The following is a 17,452-nucleotide window of genomic DNA, read 5'->3' as shown; positions in this document are numbered from 1 at the left end:
TTTAAATGGCTTTATGGAAAAATAAATTTAATAATTGTTAATAACATAAGGACACCAAATTGTTGTTCTGTTTGGTAACAATGAAAGAACAAAAACTGATATTGCAGAAACATTTTGGTCTTGGGTGAAATTCTTCTAAACTTTCCATTTATTCACAAACTTTGTCACTCACTCAATCCGCCCTGAGACAGGTCAGCGACCTGTTCAGACTGTAGCCAGGTTAAACGGTGGCAGCTTTGCGACCCCAAAAGGAATGCAGCGGGTTAACGAAAAGGATGGATGGATTAATTGATGGTTTTTACGAACTAGACACAAGACAATAGATTAAGAAAATACTACAAGGACAGTGCAATATGCACATCAACAATCAACGTTTACACTGCAGAGTTTTCCATTATCTGTGCAAAGAACAGAAGAAAATAAGGGCAGTTCCTTTAAAAGATTAAATGTTCTTGTAGCTTCATATTTTGCAAGTCTTTTATTGCATAGGGTAATGAATTGGATCATTCACACCAATGAACGTGGAATTTCCCCAAAAATAATAAGAAGTTCAATAACAAAAGTGACATTTTTGGATAAATAAATAAAAACGTTATTTAAATTTGTCCGCAGTTCAATAAACGTAAGGCAGACGATATGGTTGATGGCCACAAGAGGGCGACACTTCCCCCTTTTCGGCGTCGGCGTGAGTCTCTGGTCTGATTTCCTGACGCAGAGCATGATGGAGCAAACTGGCGAGCCCCCACACAACGACAGGCCGGCCGATAACGAGTCTTCCGCCCACGGGCTCCAAAGTAAACGGCTAAAAGAGCTGGAAAATGCCGCTCTGCAGACGACTTTAATAACGCAGATGGAGACCGAATCTGGGGCGGACGCCGGGAGCTGGTCGGAGCAGCACGCCGGGGAAGGTGAACAGTCGAACGGCCTGCCCTTGAACCAGCAGCGGGCCGCTCTGAAGCCCAGCGCGGACGCCGAGATGGAGGAAGGGGAGCCGGAGACCGACGTGTCCAAGGAGCGGCTCGAGCAAGAAAGGACGCTGACGGACCACTTAAACAAACGGCTGCTCGCCTCGTTTCTGGAAAAGTTAAACGAGAGGGATCTGGCGCTCCCCAGTGTCCAGCGGCTTGACTGCGCCGTGGCCGACGAGGACTCAAACAGGGCCGCGGAGGAGTGGTGAAGGGTCGGCCGGAGGAACAGTAGCTGCAGGCAGCGACGTGGAGGAGGCGGCCGAGCCGTTCAGGAAGCACAATATCTGCTAATTTTCTCATCGATTTTGATCTTCAAAGAGTTTTGACGACATTCTGTTTACTTCTGCTTAGTCAAACATCTGTGACTGGTTCATAAAATTCAATAAATGATCTTTATGTGATCTGAAATGCTTTTGAAGTCACTCCTTTCAGCAGCCATGATGGATGCAGTTCCAGGTCCACCAGCAGGTGTCAGTGTGGGGCAACTAAATAACTTTTTCTTCAGGATGGGGCAAACATGAGTAATTTCTTTCTTTTCCCCCACAAAAACTGTACAAATTCATGTGGGGAAAAACTGGTTGGATTTCTGTACATTCTGTCATACTCCTGGTTGGTAAATAAACAAAAGTTAAAAATGCTGCCAGAGAGCTGTTGTGGAATATAATTTATTCATCACTGTTGCAAAAGTTTGTCCCATGCCATTACAGAACATGACAATTGTTACAAAAAAATCCTCAAAAGTCACTTGAAATCATAAAAAACAAGTTAATGACCATATAGTTTATAATCAGGCTAAAAATAGGTTTCTTTCTAAAAAATGCTGCCAATTTTTGATGTCAATGTATTTTGAGTGACTTCCTTCCTGGGCGTCGATTCACTTGAGCCATTTCTAACTGCATGTCTAAACCTGTTGTGGTTGTACAAAGTTTCCTACGGCTTCACATTTCCTGCTGCAAAATAAAAAGCTCTGAGTTGCTTGACTTTTAAGATAAAAGTATGAAAGACTGGAAAAAAAAAACCTTCCGGCTCTTTAAACATGACCTTCTTCATCATCCAGGAGGAGGTACAATGCAGGGACAAACAGAATTTAAGGTATATATTTTACTTCATCAGATGTTAGAAAGATTTTTAAAGTGCATTGGAGGCTACGGAAGAGTTCTGTGAAAAAAGCAGTGACTGAAACCACTTAAATAAAAGCTCAGCTACAGCACAAGGCAGAAAGGCCCAAATGTTTCAATACCTCAGAAAATTAATGCCATTTAAGTTTATTTTGTGATATTCTTTAACTTTGCTCACAGGACATTGTCTTTGTGCAGGTTTATAAGAGACACCACCTGTAGATTCTCTGACCCCCTGTGACTCTGCAAGAAAGAGCACAGTTTTGCTTTTCAAACAAACTTTTCCAGCACATGACCCGATTCAGTTCCAATCTCTGAAAAATTGATCAATCTTTCACAATCATCGAAAAATGTGCTTTTTCTTTACCTGGTTATTGTACATTGGGCTGGAAGGTGCCTGCTCTGTTTCCCAGCATGCATTTTGTTGAAGGCAAGGTAAGGCTTTGGACATTGTTTCAGTCTTCTGACAAGAATAGAAAGCACACATATAGATAGAATGCCATTGCTCTTTGATGGTGTTACATCCACACTGATGAATTACTAACCCTGCGCTCAGATGGGATATTTTCTTTGTTTTTGTTCAGATCCCACCACAGCAAACCTTCTTTAATTAGACTCCTCTTGGTTGGCCCTGTGTGAACACAAAGAAACCATCAGTTGCTGTGGTTTTATAACATTGATAAAATAATGTGAGGCCATAAGCTTTAAGAGCAACACGATCATGTTCAATCACTATATGCCACGTACAGGTGCTGCAGGTGTTTGGGCTGTCCGGCCCGTTTAGGTCATGGACAGTTGCGGCCACATCTTAAGGGAAATGGAGGTGTGTTTTAAAGTTCCCTTGTGGCTGGTGTGAGCACCTTAAGAGATGTCATGACAATGGAATGATTGTTGAGAGTTTGGTATGTGAAGTATTTGTAGGAACTTGTAGGAAGGAATAATGTGAGTTGCATGCACTTATACTTTAGGGGTGATGCTGTCCTATGGTGTCCTGATGCCACATTCTAGTCATAAGTAAGGTGGCTTCTTACTGACCACATGCAAAAGCTGCACGCAGGATGTTCAGGTGATGTGTATATAAATAATCGTAGGATGCCTGCAGGACAGGGCTGGCCAACCCTGCTCCTCAAAAGCCACAATCCTGCCTGCTTTCCAGCTCTCCATGACCAACTTTCCGCTGATTAGCTGACTCAAGTGATTCCAATGTTCAGGTAGTCAGAATTTAGGATTCCAGGGAGAGCTGGAAATCAGGCAGGATGTCCACACAAACTATGTTCTGATTGTCGTACGCACTGATGCTGAGAAAAATAATTAAATCAATAAATAATATTAAATGTAAATTGATCTGAAACAGTAACAGAGCAGCACCAATATACATGTACTTAACGTTTTTAGTCTGAAGAAATAGGTAAAAGACGTTGTGCTGATTTGTTTTCTAAATGATGGATTGTTCACCCATGATCTCATAAAGTGCAGCTGTTTTCCTGCATTACCTGCTGTCTTTATGTCAGATACTGACACCAACTAAACGACAGGCAGACAAAGAATACATTTATGGAAGATAAAGACACGTCATCAAAATAACTACAATAGTTCATAAAGAATGACATTATTAGCATGAGCTTAGGAATCTAAAGGCACGCTCCTGGTGTTGCGCAATCCAGGCTGCGCTTGCAGCTCTCCGCTGCCCAGTTTACAGCCTGAGCCCACTACCCCTCCCCTTTCCTTCTTGTGTGTGACAGGAGACAGGAGCAGCTGCAGGGATGGCAGTTCACAGTTACAGGCTGTTACAAACTCTGTCATATAACAGATAATAGGGAAACCAGCAGTGTCGCAGATTTTTTCCAAGCACTGAGCTGCTGTCACCACCGCCCCCCGTTAAATTTGCACCCCCCCAATTGCCCATATTACCTTTGCCTAAAACCGCCACTACTGCGTGCCCCCTATTTGAAAAGCACTGCATTATAGTGACATTTAGCAATTACTAAAAATCGAGATGTTTACTTTTTTTTTTTACCTGTTGCATAGCTTATTATTAAACCAACAATTATAACTGAACTGGTGGCCATGGCTCCAAAGTAGAGGTAAGATATGGAGTAGAAGTTCTTAATGCCCCTGGGTTTGTAAAAAGGAAAAAAATAAACAACAGGTTAAGTTTTTATGACTGCTTTTGATTTTTTTTATGTACACTTAGGTTTGCTTCAAGATTTTATTAGAAAATTAACGTCACTGACCCTTCCTCTTTGGGATGAAGTGCAGTGGAGATGGAGAGCTGGTCTTGGTTGGAAATGCTGCTCAGGGTGATGTTACTGGGCTCACAGCCTCCAGAGAAGCTTGGAAGGACACCCATTGTTTCCTCAGTAGGTGGGTAAAGAGTTGAACCCACAGCCAGCCACAATGAAACGCAGAATCCCACCGCTATCCCAGAGAACGCTCCCTGCAGGAATGATCAAGACTTGTTCAGCAATCTGAGTCCCAATCCCTGACTAAATGTTCATTGGTGCAACAAGCTCCAGCCTGCTCTTTGCATAAGAAACAAAGCTGACTGTCTGTTCTCTTCACAAGGTTGCATTTATTGAATTGAATTCAGCATATTTTTAAGAATGTGTTAAATATTTAAAACAAACCAAAACAATATATCAAGAAGAACCTGCACAAATATGTGACAAATAATAGCATTTAATAATAATAATAGCATTTGGTGGAAGTGAAAACAAAAGGCTTATCTCATCAGTCAAAATGAAAAACTAATAATAACTGAAACTTTAATTTAAAAACTGTTTGTATGACAAACAAAACAATACTTGGTCATTCTTGCTTTGCATGTTTTCGTTTATTTTAATCTATTCTCGCCCCCTCCAAAATGAGGGACCCTAAAGATTTGTCAGGAGAATGAAGAGAAAATCTAAATAGAAACTTAGTTTGTTTGTTACTTTAGTACTGTGCTTTTTCCCCTGACAGTAAAATACTAGTAATTATACAAAATGTTCCCACCAGCTTGTTAGAAGCCGGGACAAACATTCCCAGGATGAATACACCCAGGACTGGACCACTGACTACACCCATGACAGTAAAGGAGCCCTGAAAAGAGAGAAAACAAACAGTGCTTTATGCAATCAACTATATATTTGCCAACATGAAAACATACTGTGATGTAATTTAGTTTAGACTGATTATCATATGTGCAAAAACCAAGAAAAAAGCATGGCTGTTTTTAAATAGTAAATTTCACACTTCAACTGTTCAAACTTTAGCATAAAAACACGTTTTTATTTGTTTAAAGTGTATCTTGTAAATTATAATGAGTGAAAATATCTAGTCCATTGATTGTACAGTTTTCTTTTCAATTACACCAACTACTTAAAAAATATATATATATATTTTACATGTTCCACTTATCAGAAAACTATCCAGGATGTACCCCACCTTCAGCTGACAGTGGGTGTGATAGGCTCCAGCAACTTTATGAAAGGGAGTAGGGGTTTTAGAAAACAGATGGACTCTGATAAGATATCATACCTGCAGAACCCCCCAGTCCAAAAAAGAACAGAGAGACGCCACGGTGATGCAGCCAGCTCCATATAGTAATGCTAGGAGAAAAATAGACAGAGGACGTTTTAAGTATAAGACCATTAGAGGGGATGGACATCACAACAGTAGGATTTGAAAAAGATGTGGAATAGAATTTAGTCCCAACACCACTTAGAAACCATTTAAAGCAGGCATCTATTTTACTAGTAAAATGCTTTACAATGTGGGGCCAGGTTGTCTTTATAGAAAAACAATAAAGCAATTTGAAACTTCAATATTAAATGAGAATCAACCTACACAGTCCTTTGGAAACAAGAACAAGTTTCCTCTGTGAGGTTTGGAGCAGATGCGGATGCAGCAGGTCCTCCATGGTCACTGCAGCCATGGCGTTTATGCTTGTGGAAGCTGTGCTGTGGGGAAGCAGACTTTGTCACCAATGGCTGGAGCAGCTGGAACTTGTTACACACAATTACACAAACGGATTCCTGTGTTGTACTCATTCATCTTCTAAGATGCTCTGAGTCCCCCAGACCAGGGGGACCTGAAACAGAATCCCCAATAGGGGACCTTTCTGTGTGGAGTTTGCATGTTCTCCCCGTGCATGTTTGAGTTTTCTGGACTCCGGCTTCCTCCCACTGTCCAAAAACATGCTTCATAGTGTAATGGGAGGCACCTGAGGGTGTCGCTGTGCCCATGGTGCAGAGGGTATAATAGTAAGTTGATGTGTGGTTGCCATGGTTTCCTGTGAGGGAACTGGTTAGCTCACAGAGCTGCTTCAATTGGCTTGAGGCTTAAGTGCGGTAAGAGTGTTTTTATCTTTACCTGTGGCTAATGTTTTAAGCAGTGGTTGATGTTTTTATTTTAATTTTATGACAGGTTCACGGCAGATCCTGTTTTACCGGGGGTTTTATGGACTGGGCGTGAGGTTTTGCGACGCACCAGGTATATACGCTCTTATCTATGACGGCAGAGGTATATTTTAAACAATGGTTAAAGCATTTTTATCTGAAATGTTTCAATATGGTGTGTCTTCTGTTTTTAGTGTTGGAGCACTGTGCCCTGGTGTCCTGTTTAAGTTTATGCTTTGTTCGTCCACTCCTCACAGGGCTCTCTCAGCATGATTGATTAATCAAGTGCAGGAGTGGACTACTTCTCTGAACTCTCTCTACTTCTCTGACTGAGTTTGCTGTGCCTCACAGTTATCTTGCATGTTTGGATTTTGTTATTGGTGTGCATTGATTGTGATTTTTGTTTTTTCTGCACGTTTGCTGTGGTGTTATCGGTACGGTGTCAGGCTGTTAAACTACAAATGATGGTGCCTCTGTATTAATAAAAACTTTAACCTGCTTCACGCTAATTATCCTTCTTTGCTCGGTGCAACAACAGGTTAATTGGTTACTCTAAATGGTCTCTAGGTGTGAATGTGAGTGTGCATGAGTGTGTGATATGCGGCCCTGTGACAGAATGGCGACCTGTCCAGGATGTCCCCTGCCCTCGCCCTCGAGTGGCAGGGATAGGCTCCGGCAGCCCCGTGACCCCGAAAGGGACAAAAACGGGCTTAGAGGATAAATGAATGAATGATAAAACTAATTTCACAAGACAGAGTACAGAATCTTTCCTTTGAAAAGCTTAACATACCTCAGAGTCCCGCTGTATGCACAGGCAAGGAAAAGCCCTGGAAATCCTGGATGATTTTGAAATATCTCCAGGACAAAGTATGGCATGTACTTCATCATTTACGTGACAAGAGAAAAACAAGTTTAATTTCTTGTAGGACTTAAACTTAACATAACATGTTCATTTAAAATAAAAGACTAAAAAAATGAAAGCGAAGCAGTGGTAATAAGACCATTCTTGTAATATCTATATTAAAAAAAAGCTATTCTGGCAATTTTCTTGCATCAGCGTTCAGAGTGAGAGTCATGTTTTTTTTCTTTTCAACAGAATAATATGATTACCAGATCAGGAGCCGAAATCTTCCCAGATTTCAGTGGGTCACAGTTGTTATAGTAAGCAAACATGACAATGCCGCAGGTCGCTGCACTGCTCACTATGAGACACAAACCAACCTGGTTCACAAGCAGGGCCCTGCAATCAAACCACACGTTACTGCAGAGTCACATTTGGTTTATTCCCTCCTGATGAGAACAGTAAACCAACAGATCTGTGAGGAAACTTCCTTCGTCTCAAACATAACCAAGAGGCTGATGTGAATTCGAACACTTTTTAATGTCTTAAACGATTGTTGTGGGCAGAACTCTTAATTCTTGCCACATATTTTTGGCAAGTTGTTAATCTCAGGTGTGCTAAGTGATGGTTGTGTGGAAGTTGTGCAAATTAAGTGGTCAAAAAGCAACAGAAAAATGCTGGACTGTTTAAAAGCAGAGTGTAGAACTTATCTGTGCCAGCAAGCAAAATTACACAGTTTGCAAAAGCACCTCAGCAAGGGCTGCACGGAGGTTTAGTGGTTAGCACACAGTGACAAGGCCCTGGTTCAAATCCTAGCTGGGACCTTTCTGTATGGACTTTGCATATTGTGCTCATGCATGCGTAGGTTTTCTCCGACTTCCTCCCACAGTCCAGAACGAGAATTCATCAGTAGATTCATGGTTCTCCAATGCCTTTAGATGTGCATGTGAGGGATTTTGTGGCATTGCGATGAACTGGCAACCTGTCCAGGGTGTACCCTGCCTTTGCTCAACAGTAGGTGGGAAAGCCTCTAGCTATCCCACAACCCCAAAAGTGATTCAGCAGGTTCAGAATATAGACGGATGAATGGATGCACCTCAACCCAGCCAGAAATGAAACAAGAAATTGAACAGTCAAAATTTAAAATGAATCCACAGTAAAGAAAAAAGGTAGATACATGACAGAACAGTTCAAAGCCAGAGGCAGGACCGGTGTAAGACGGTTTCTTGTAGGGCAGGGCGATTAATTGATTAATTCAAAATTGTTGTTTAAGACGATTTGCTTTTGGGAAAATGGAGATTTTATTTTCCCAGCTCTCTGCTTTCCTGCGCTTCCGTTTTCGCAAAGCAGAGATGTGAAAACAGCAGCAAGCAAAGAGGAGCTACTTCTGCAAGGCTGAGAATAAAAAGACAAATCGCGTTCCGCGTGATGCGCCCCTGACCCCCGTAACTTCTGCTAATTGCCTCTGTGTCCTGTTTTGGGTGCTAACGATCTATTCCGTGTGTCACCTACATGTAATCACGGACCGGTTTAAAGTCAGACTATATTTTCACAGAGCGGACTTTAAGACATGGCGAATAAATGCAACAATATTAATTCATAGAACATTTACAAAAACTGTATTTTATAAATATATTAACAGGCATGAATCCACTTTGTATGGAACTTTGTTATTAGCGCCTTTCTAACTTTACAGCGGTTACTATCAATGGAGAGAATCCAAAACACTACCAAGCTTTTAGGCTGTTTTTGTTATGATTTCATGTAAAAATGAATCAACTGGAGGCAAAATTAGGAAAAAAGTGCTTTTTCTGTGCAGACTACAGGTGACTGGCTGAAACTCCTCTTCTCATGGGTGCGTTTTTTCAGCAAGAAAACTAAAACAATTCATTTGTGATTGAAAATAAAACATTTAATAAAAAGTGTGAAAACACCAAAAGCAAAGAACCAAGATTAAAGAGATAAATAATAAGATAAAATTTGGATTTTTTGTTAAAGTAAAAGGAGGGAAAAAGAAATTGATTAAAACCGAAAATCAAATTTGGAATGAAAAAATTGTAGATTTTATTTTTTGGCTATATCACCCAGCTCTGTTGAGTTACGGTAATCCAGATGAGATGAAATGAAGTCATAGATTAGTGTCTCAAAGAGCTGCTGTGGTAGAAATGGCTTCACACTCACTTCCTTCATTAACTGAAAGACGCTGGACTGGCAACAAAAGTCAACATTTTTCTCCATTTTAAAACCCGCAAAAAGAAAATAATTTCTCCTACAAATACAGATAGATGTCCAGAAACATCTAAGACTTTTTAAGTGACTTCAAGCCTCAATACATGACCTACAATATGTCTTTGTTATGTCAAATTTGAAAAAGAAATGAAATAGGAAATAAGCAAACTTTTTTCATGAAAACATTTCTTGACATAAAAAAAATCTGATGTTACTTGACTTAACTGAATAACATTCCACCAGTTACTATAAGAACGTTACATCATTCTAACAAAAAACAATCAAACAAAAGATTAACACATTTTTTTCCATCCTGGAGGGCAAAAGCAGAAGGGGTTTAACATTGAATTAGCAGTCTCATGTATTTCACAATCAAATCTTATAATGACATCATTGTTTGAGGACATCTGGGTCACTGCACACATTTTTCACAGCAGGAATTGGTACAAAATTAAAATGAAGTGACATAACATGATGTGCAGAGTTCACATGGAACAGCAGGTGGGACTGTGAGTTTTCTCAGCCCCCAGCACAGCGGGAGCAAATCTCAGTTTTTGTAGTGTTTTGTAGAGGAAAACTTGCAGGGTGTTTGTTTTTTACATCCTCAAGCACCTTAAGTTTTCAAACCTTATCACAGGACCTGTTCAACTTCAGCAAAAAGGTCAGAACAGAAAGTGTTAATGTGCTGAGGATGTCAATATAAATGAAATCTGTGAGCGGCATTGTACAGCCTGCAGGCTCTACCTTCCCTCACGGCTCTCCCCTGACTCGCCTCTCTGGCTGAGCGGCGGCTACACACCCCTCACTCTACCCCTTTGCCTCAGCCATCCTGGTCAGGGCAGCACTTAACAAGTTTTTGTTGGTTTTAGCTCCATAGCAACCATTTTATTTTTTAGTCGCCAGGTGGTAACGATCAGGTCTAGGTATTTTTTAGAAGAATCAGCTGAAGTAATTTTTTGCATTTCCTTGGCAATAGAGGCAACACCCTGGACATCCTATCATATATCATATAGTTTTGTTCTACTTGATCCAACAATTTATGAATTAAATTTTCACAATACTCCGTCAAAAGATATTTAAGCAACAGGGAAACGCCACTTTTACGTGCTCAACACGCTAACGCCATTAAAAACAACTTATGGTTTTCAATTTTTTTTCCCAAGCAGGTTCCCAACGATGCTCGAGAAGTAATGAGAAGATAGAGGAAAATGCCTACGTGGACTTCCAATTTTAATTTTTTTTTTTTTACTTTAAATTTGTAGATAAGCCTTATTTTCATTAAATTTTCAAGATGTTGGCCTCTTCCAGAGGTCAAAGGTCACTTAAACTTAGGCTGTGGTTATAGACTTCAGCTGTGTGAAATTTCTACTGAAATTCTTCTGCTGTAATTTTTTTATATTCTAATTTTTTTTTTTTTGGGGGGGGGGGGGGGGGGGACATCATTCACCATGTCAAAAATTAATTTTCAGCAAGTTCAAGGTGCATACAAATGTTGGTGAGATTTTGAGACGGTGGTGTTTCTACTCAGAGGACCATTAAGAAAGAAGAACCGCAAAAACAGTGTTGTTCTTGCAGTCCAGGACCGCTGTGGGCCATAACAAGCAAGTTTCCACTCACAGTTGGGCATCCCGCTCCGTCCGGCAGGAGATGTACCGCTGGACTTGAGCTTGGTTGACCCCGTACATTGACAACCAAACCATCGCACCCCCGACAGTGAGGCTCCAGAAGGTGTAGCGCTTTCGTGGGTCAACATCAAAACTGGAAAAGAACAGCAAGAACTGTTTGCACAAAATGATTTAAAACGGCGTCCTTTAAACTTCTCCCACTGTTTCATTGAAAGTACAAAGATGGAAAAAAGAATCACTAAAACTTTTCAAAAATGAATACAATGATGTTTACGAAAAGTATTTACTCATTGAAATTTATACGTGATCCATTATTGGCAATCTCCAGAACTCGTGCAGGTCCACCAACCAGAATTGTGCCACGGATGTAAATTGCAACAAAACCCAACAACATCACCATGACCTGGAAGACGTCAGTCCAGATCACAGCCCTCATGCCACCCTTCACAGGGAGATGAGGAAAAAAGAGTTTAATGGAAAATCTCTTTTCATACTTTTAGAATGTCATTTTATTCCCACTAATCAGTCTAATAGGTCAAGGTGTCTTCATGGACATGTCAAAGTTCTTACCAGTGTGGTGTACAACGTGCAGATTATACCAGTGGAAAACAGAGACACCCACATGTTAAGCCCCGTGGCTGCAAAAGAAAGAGTTCAGAGTGAAGTGCTAATTTTTTTCTATTAAAAACAGAACAATGGTTCATTGCGAAACTCACAGACTGTACTTTCATGTTAAGCACCTCTGTTAATGAGCTTTTCTTGGGCTCAACGACATGTTCCAAAAACAACTTTTTTAGACCCATAATACCCTATATGATGCACATAGAGGTGAATAGTGTGACCTGCAGCAGGATTTTTTAAAACATTTTTTAGCTCTATTAATAACATTCTAAGTATCAAACATCAACTTATGGACAATATGGATTTGCTGACATGCCCAACAAAAATAATGTACTAAAGCAGATGTTTATAGTATAAAATAAAGAAGTCACATAGTAGAGCACGCACAAAATTATTTTTTCATCATTTATATTCAAATAAATTCACTTAAGACAAAATGTTTTCAGCGTTATATCATTTTGATTTGTTCAAATGACATACCAACAGCTGCATTTTAACAAAAGCCAGGATTTAATACACAGACGAGTTGCAAAAGTATTTAATAAATAAACAATGTAAAATATAAATATATTTTTTATATAAGAAAACTACAAATGGTACTTTAATTTTGATATTGCGCAAATCTTTCAATAAAGCAGTTCATTCTGCAGTTTCCTACCTTGGTTCAATATCAAAGCAGGTGCATAGATGACAATCCCTGTGTAAAGCAGCTGAGAACAAACAAGTGCAAACAAATTCACGTCCGGAAAATAGAAGAAAAACAAAACTAGGAAACAGAAAAAGACCTCTTTGCTCCAGAATCTTGTGCAAAACTTTTAGTTTTACCTTCAACTGCATTTTAATCTTTGACTCAGAAAGGAAAACAAAATCCCAGCCTCACCGTTGCTACCAGAAACTGGAAACTTCCCAGCAGCTGCATCCCTCTGCCAAATCTCATCTCCAGATACTGTGACAAGCAGATGGTTGGTGTCATAACATCATAGACTTTCTGAGCACATATCTCTCATCCCTCTTCACTTCCTTTTTTTTGCCCCACAGGTGGATTTTTTAATTACAGTCTTGTACAAACTGAAATCTTCATGTCTTTATGGGTTCATGGAGCAGGAATACAACATAAAGACAAACACACAGTTGTCAGCCTGGTTTAAAATACTGTATAAATTCCTTTAAGTCCAATATAAATTAAAAATAAAAACAACAGCAGTTTCAGTGGCATAATAGTCATTGAACTAGTTGGCAAAAATAGACCACAATACATTGCGTCAGGACATTATTTACCAAAAAAATGTATTTAAATGTATTTTTTTTGTAAACCATCAACGTTTTTATCTTCAGAAGACAGTGGACTCATAAATAATCATCGCAAAATGCTCATTTGAATTCGATTTTAACTTTGTGAAAGTGATGATGTCATATCCCCTGTTAAAAAAGAAAAGAAAAAAGTTGTAAGGTTGGTGTCCTAATTGCTTTTAAAATATACAGCATTCCATGGTACTATATAGTTTTTTAGTAGTTAGGGGATAGGGTGGGAATTAGGACACAACCTAAAATTCCAAAATCCAGTGCCTTAGAAATTTCCCAGAAGTCTCTGCTAAAGACCAGTTTGCATCAATGCTCATTAGATTGGCAAATATAGACCACAATGCATAATGCATATTAAACATTTTTTAAAGTGTTTAAATGTATGTTAATAAACCATCCATGGTTTTATCATTAGAACACAGCAGATTCATAAATAGTCGTCGTAAAATGCTTGTATTAATTAGATTTTCACTTTGTGAAATCGGTTATGTCATATTTGCAGTTTAAAAGAAAGAAAAAAAGAGCATTAAGCATTGGGTCTGAATTGGTTTTAAAATCCAGGGCACTTCATTGTTCCACACTTTATCCCTTTTTAGTAGTAAGGGAGTAGGGAGGGAACTCTGACATAGTCTCAGCCTTTAATTTAGCTTTTTACTTTGACCGTTTTTCATGTTGTGTGTTACCTAGCAGATAGCATAGATTCAAAATGTTGAGTGTTGTTCCTTTACTTTAGTTATCAGTTGATACACAGCCTATTTACATGTAATTTACCTTCACCTAACACTACAGAATTGTTTGAAATTCTTTGTTCCTCTTTGTAAAGTAATACATTCAGCAATTTGATCTTTCAAACCAAATGAAAGCAAAGAAATAAACTATTTTTCACATTAAAGTAAAATTATCTACGGGGTTAGCCCACACATTGTAAATTAAACTCATCACTTATAATATCATAAAAGGGCTTCATTTAATCAAAATAAATAGTAGGAAAGTTGGCAGTTTTAATTCATTTGTTTTTTACTTCACGAAGAGGAAATAGTTTGATTGTGGAAAAACACAAAAACACATTTTATTTTATTTTTCTTAACCTGAGGTAACTTCTACTCGATCTTCATAATGGAGTAAATTTATGAACGATTTATAAATTACTTAGGGCAACAAAGTGGAACCTCATTTGTGACCTGATTCGTGCTGGTGATGCCCAGGCGAAAGAAAACCGGCAGGAACAGGTAGGCTGTCAGCAGGGAGTTGATGGTTTGTCCCAGGCACATATAGAGGAATTTAAAACCGTAGCGTAAGCCTTCAGACGGAACACCCAGAACCTGGACCGCTGACATGAAGCTGGCACAAAGCGACAGTCCGACAGGCAAAGCAGGCATACTTTGACCTCCGGTGAAGAAATCCCTGGCGCTGGCATCAGCTGATTTCTTTTTCAGAGCCTGGAAAAGTCCTATAGCCATAGAAATCAGTAGCATTGCTACAAAAACAACGTAGTCCAAAAGGACAAAACCCTGACTAGTTGACTTATTGGAAGATTGATCCTCCATTGTTTGACTTTGATGTTCTCCGTCCTTGTGGTTTAGTTTGTGTGTTTAGATCTGTCAGAGAAAGCAACAGTTAGATGGCAATCAACTGAATGCTCTGAGCATTTGTAATATACCTTAAGACCCGCTCTGATGAAAATCGTGTTTTTAACATTTTCTTGTGGCATTTTCTCATGCAAAATACAAAAAATTATGATTAAAATTGAATTTCTGAGTATATCTTTATTTAAATGTGTTGTGAATCAGGAGCAGATGCAAAAAATTCAGTTTGAAAACGATCGTTTTTGGTATTTTGTAAATACAACGGGCCAGCTACAAACTCCCTGCTCCACTCCGTTCTGATTCATCCACTTGTAGACGACGAGATCCATGTACGTCTTCCTCGTCTGTGCTGACAAAAGGCTCAAAACTATATGACTCCAATATGACCCACTATTTTAGTTGCACCGGTGATGTTAGGTAAGGGGTGTGAGGGGCTAGCATGTAAACATAGAGCTCTCAGTTATGGATGACGGAAAGGGGGCCGAGTTGAACTGCTGCTTCTTTGCAAAAACTATGTCCAAGTGCAAAAAATAGATTAAAAGATGATCGGAGTGGATTTTTAACTAAGAAAAAACACCAACACAGACTTTTTTTGCTTTAAAATTCTCTGTCATTGTCAAAGATATACTTTGATTTTAAATATATTATATATTATATATTGAAAAATAAACTACTAGTAATATTTATACTATTAGTAGGAGAAAATAACACACATTTGACTGGCAAGCAGTCCAGGGTGCCCCTTGCCTTTGCCTTGAAGTATACAGGGACAGGTGCCACCAAACCCTGCACAGATCAAAACAGAAACAGGGCATGGATGGATGGATGGATGGATGAACGAAAGAACACGATATTGTAAATCTAATTAATCTGGTTCCAAAAAAATCTAAAAGACAATAAGAAACGACATTTATAGTTTAGATGTCAGAGATTACAACAAATATAATGTATTTTTTAATATTCATATCCTCAGTAAAACAACCAAAGCGTATTCCAAGTTTAGATGCATGTTTTGCATTTCACTTTAAAGTTAAGGACAAGAAGAAAATGCTATAAAGGTTGAGAGTCTGCCTTTTAGGAAAAACTGGTTAAGAGAACATACCCTTTCTTTTTTTAAAACAAAGGCTGGTTAGAGTTTGTTTATGACATCAACATATGTTGTGTTTTTTTTAAAGCTATGTATGAAATAAAAAAAAAATGATCTAATGCACCGAGTCTTCTTTTTACACCAATATGTTTTTTTAATTGCTTTTGTAATTGCCTTAGTTTCAGATTAGCCCCAAATTCAGCCTTAAGACGACAAATGAAAAGCTTTAAACATCTAGTCAAACTTACCGCAGCTTCACAGGTTACTTCAGGTCCTTCCAGTTGGAGAAAGAATGCGCTGACAAACCTCTTCAGTCCCCAACAGATGCTTCACATCCATACACCCTCTCCGTTGCACGTGTGTCTTTGTGACGCCACAGCACATTATAATAAATTCCTTGCAGCCTGGCTCTTAGGTGTGGAAGCTGAAAGGGTTGGTGTAAATGTACAATGGGACTCTGCAGAAAGTAGATAAGCAGAAGAAGTGGGGCAGCAGCAACCTGCAGCAGAATAGAACAGCCGGTTTACACAACACAAGATACTGTATAGCACTGAGATAACGTACTAAAGTAAAAGCAGATTTGTAGTTTATTGACCTGTATTTGCTTTTAAAAGAAAGATAGCGAGCTGTGCCAGTAAAACCTCAGCTATATTTAGTCTTTGATGGTGGACCTCGCAGAAAGAAAACACTTGAATTACCAAACGTTTTTGCTCACCTGCCTTGACTCACATATGAACTAAAGTGCCATCCCATTCCTAACCCATTGAGTTCAATATGATGCAGATCCTTCCATTGCAGCTACTACAGCTTCAACTCTTCTGGGAAGGCTGTCCACACGGTTGAAAAGTGTGTTCATTGGAATTTTTGACCAGTCTTCCAAAAGTTGGTGGAGAAGGCCTGGCTCTCAGTCTCAGCTCTAATTCATCCCAAAGGTGTTATCAGGTCTGTCAGGTTCAGGTCAGGGCTCTGCAGGCCAGTCAAGTTCATCCATACCAGACTCTGTCATCCATGTCTTTATGGACTTTGCTTTGTGCACAGGTGCATAGTAATGTTGGCGCGGAGAGACAACTTTTCCCACAAGGTTGGGATCACAGAATTGTCCAAAATGTTTTGGTACCCTGAAGCATTCAGAGTTCCTTTGACCGGCACTAAAGGGCCAAGCCCAAGTCCTGAAGAACAACCCCACACAATAATTCCTCCTCCACCAAATTTCACACACAGCACAATTCGGTCCGGAATGTACCATTCTCCTGGCCACCTCCAAACCCAGACTCATCCATCGGACATTATCTATACATGCAAGTTGCATTATTATTCCAAAAACTTACTGGTACACATATCACACACACAACATTCATACGTTCCATTTTCATGACAACCTTTGAGGTGGCCGCACAAGTCTCGGGGGAAGAGTATGACACACCTGCACACCAATTGAGATGCGGCCGCTCCTCTCTACGACCTTCAACGGGGTTCCGGACAACCCAGAACCTTCAGCAACCAAACAGGTCAATGCCTTATACAGTTGCATGTGACCAAGCAGGGATGTCAAACTCCAGGCCTTAAGGGGCCGGTGTCCTACATGTTTTCCAACCAACCTGCCATTGAAGCTCGTTACTGGCTGAATACAGCTGATCCAGGTAATCAGCAGCAGATAAGGCATGATCCAGGAAGAAAATCCAGAAGGAGTCCAGCC

At 39.6% G+C, this 17,452-nt stretch overlaps 1 protein-coding gene across 3 annotated transcripts; it reads right to left on the bottom strand.

The window, feature by feature from the left end:
* Positions 1-1,617: 1,617 nt before the first annotated feature.
* LOC101161389 (sodium/iodide cotransporter) lies at positions 1,618-16,205 on the bottom strand. 3 transcript variants are annotated; one of them, XM_011473897.3, is made up of 18 exons: positions 16,005-16,205; positions 15,383-15,455; positions 14,265-14,681; positions 12,662-12,727; positions 12,440-12,491; positions 11,731-11,798; positions 11,448-11,602; positions 11,153-11,293; positions 7,576-7,705; positions 7,256-7,344; positions 5,915-6,027; positions 5,606-5,676; positions 5,081-5,167; positions 4,321-4,523; positions 4,104-4,201; positions 2,632-2,717; positions 2,454-2,546; positions 1,618-2,329 (listed from the first exon to the last, which is right to left on the bottom strand). In XM_011473897.3, the coding sequence occupies exons 3-18, from the start codon at positions 14,628-14,630 to the stop codon at positions 2,261-2,263; spliced, it is 1,887 nt and encodes a 628-aa protein (XP_011472199.1). In that variant the 5' UTR covers positions 14,631-14,681; positions 15,383-15,455; positions 16,005-16,205; the 3' UTR covers positions 1,618-2,260. The 3 variants fall into 3 exon arrangements, with proteins under 3 accessions (XP_011472199.1, XP_011472198.1, XP_020557972.1); XM_011473896.3 differs by having other exon boundaries at positions 2,454-2,549; positions 16,005-16,204; XM_020702313.2 differs by having other exon boundaries at positions 2,454-2,549; positions 15,417-15,455; positions 16,005-16,204.
* Positions 16,206-17,452: the final 1,247 nt, after the last annotated feature.

The sequence above is a fragment of the Oryzias latipes genome, chromosome 4 (assembly GCF_002234675.1).
Source record: "Oryzias latipes chromosome 4, ASM223467v1".
Classification (NCBI taxonomy): Eukaryota; Metazoa; Chordata; class Actinopteri; order Beloniformes; family Adrianichthyidae; genus Oryzias; species Oryzias latipes.
The sequence above is the reverse complement of the archived record's forward strand: the minus strand, read 5'-3'. Positions and strand labels throughout refer to the sequence as shown.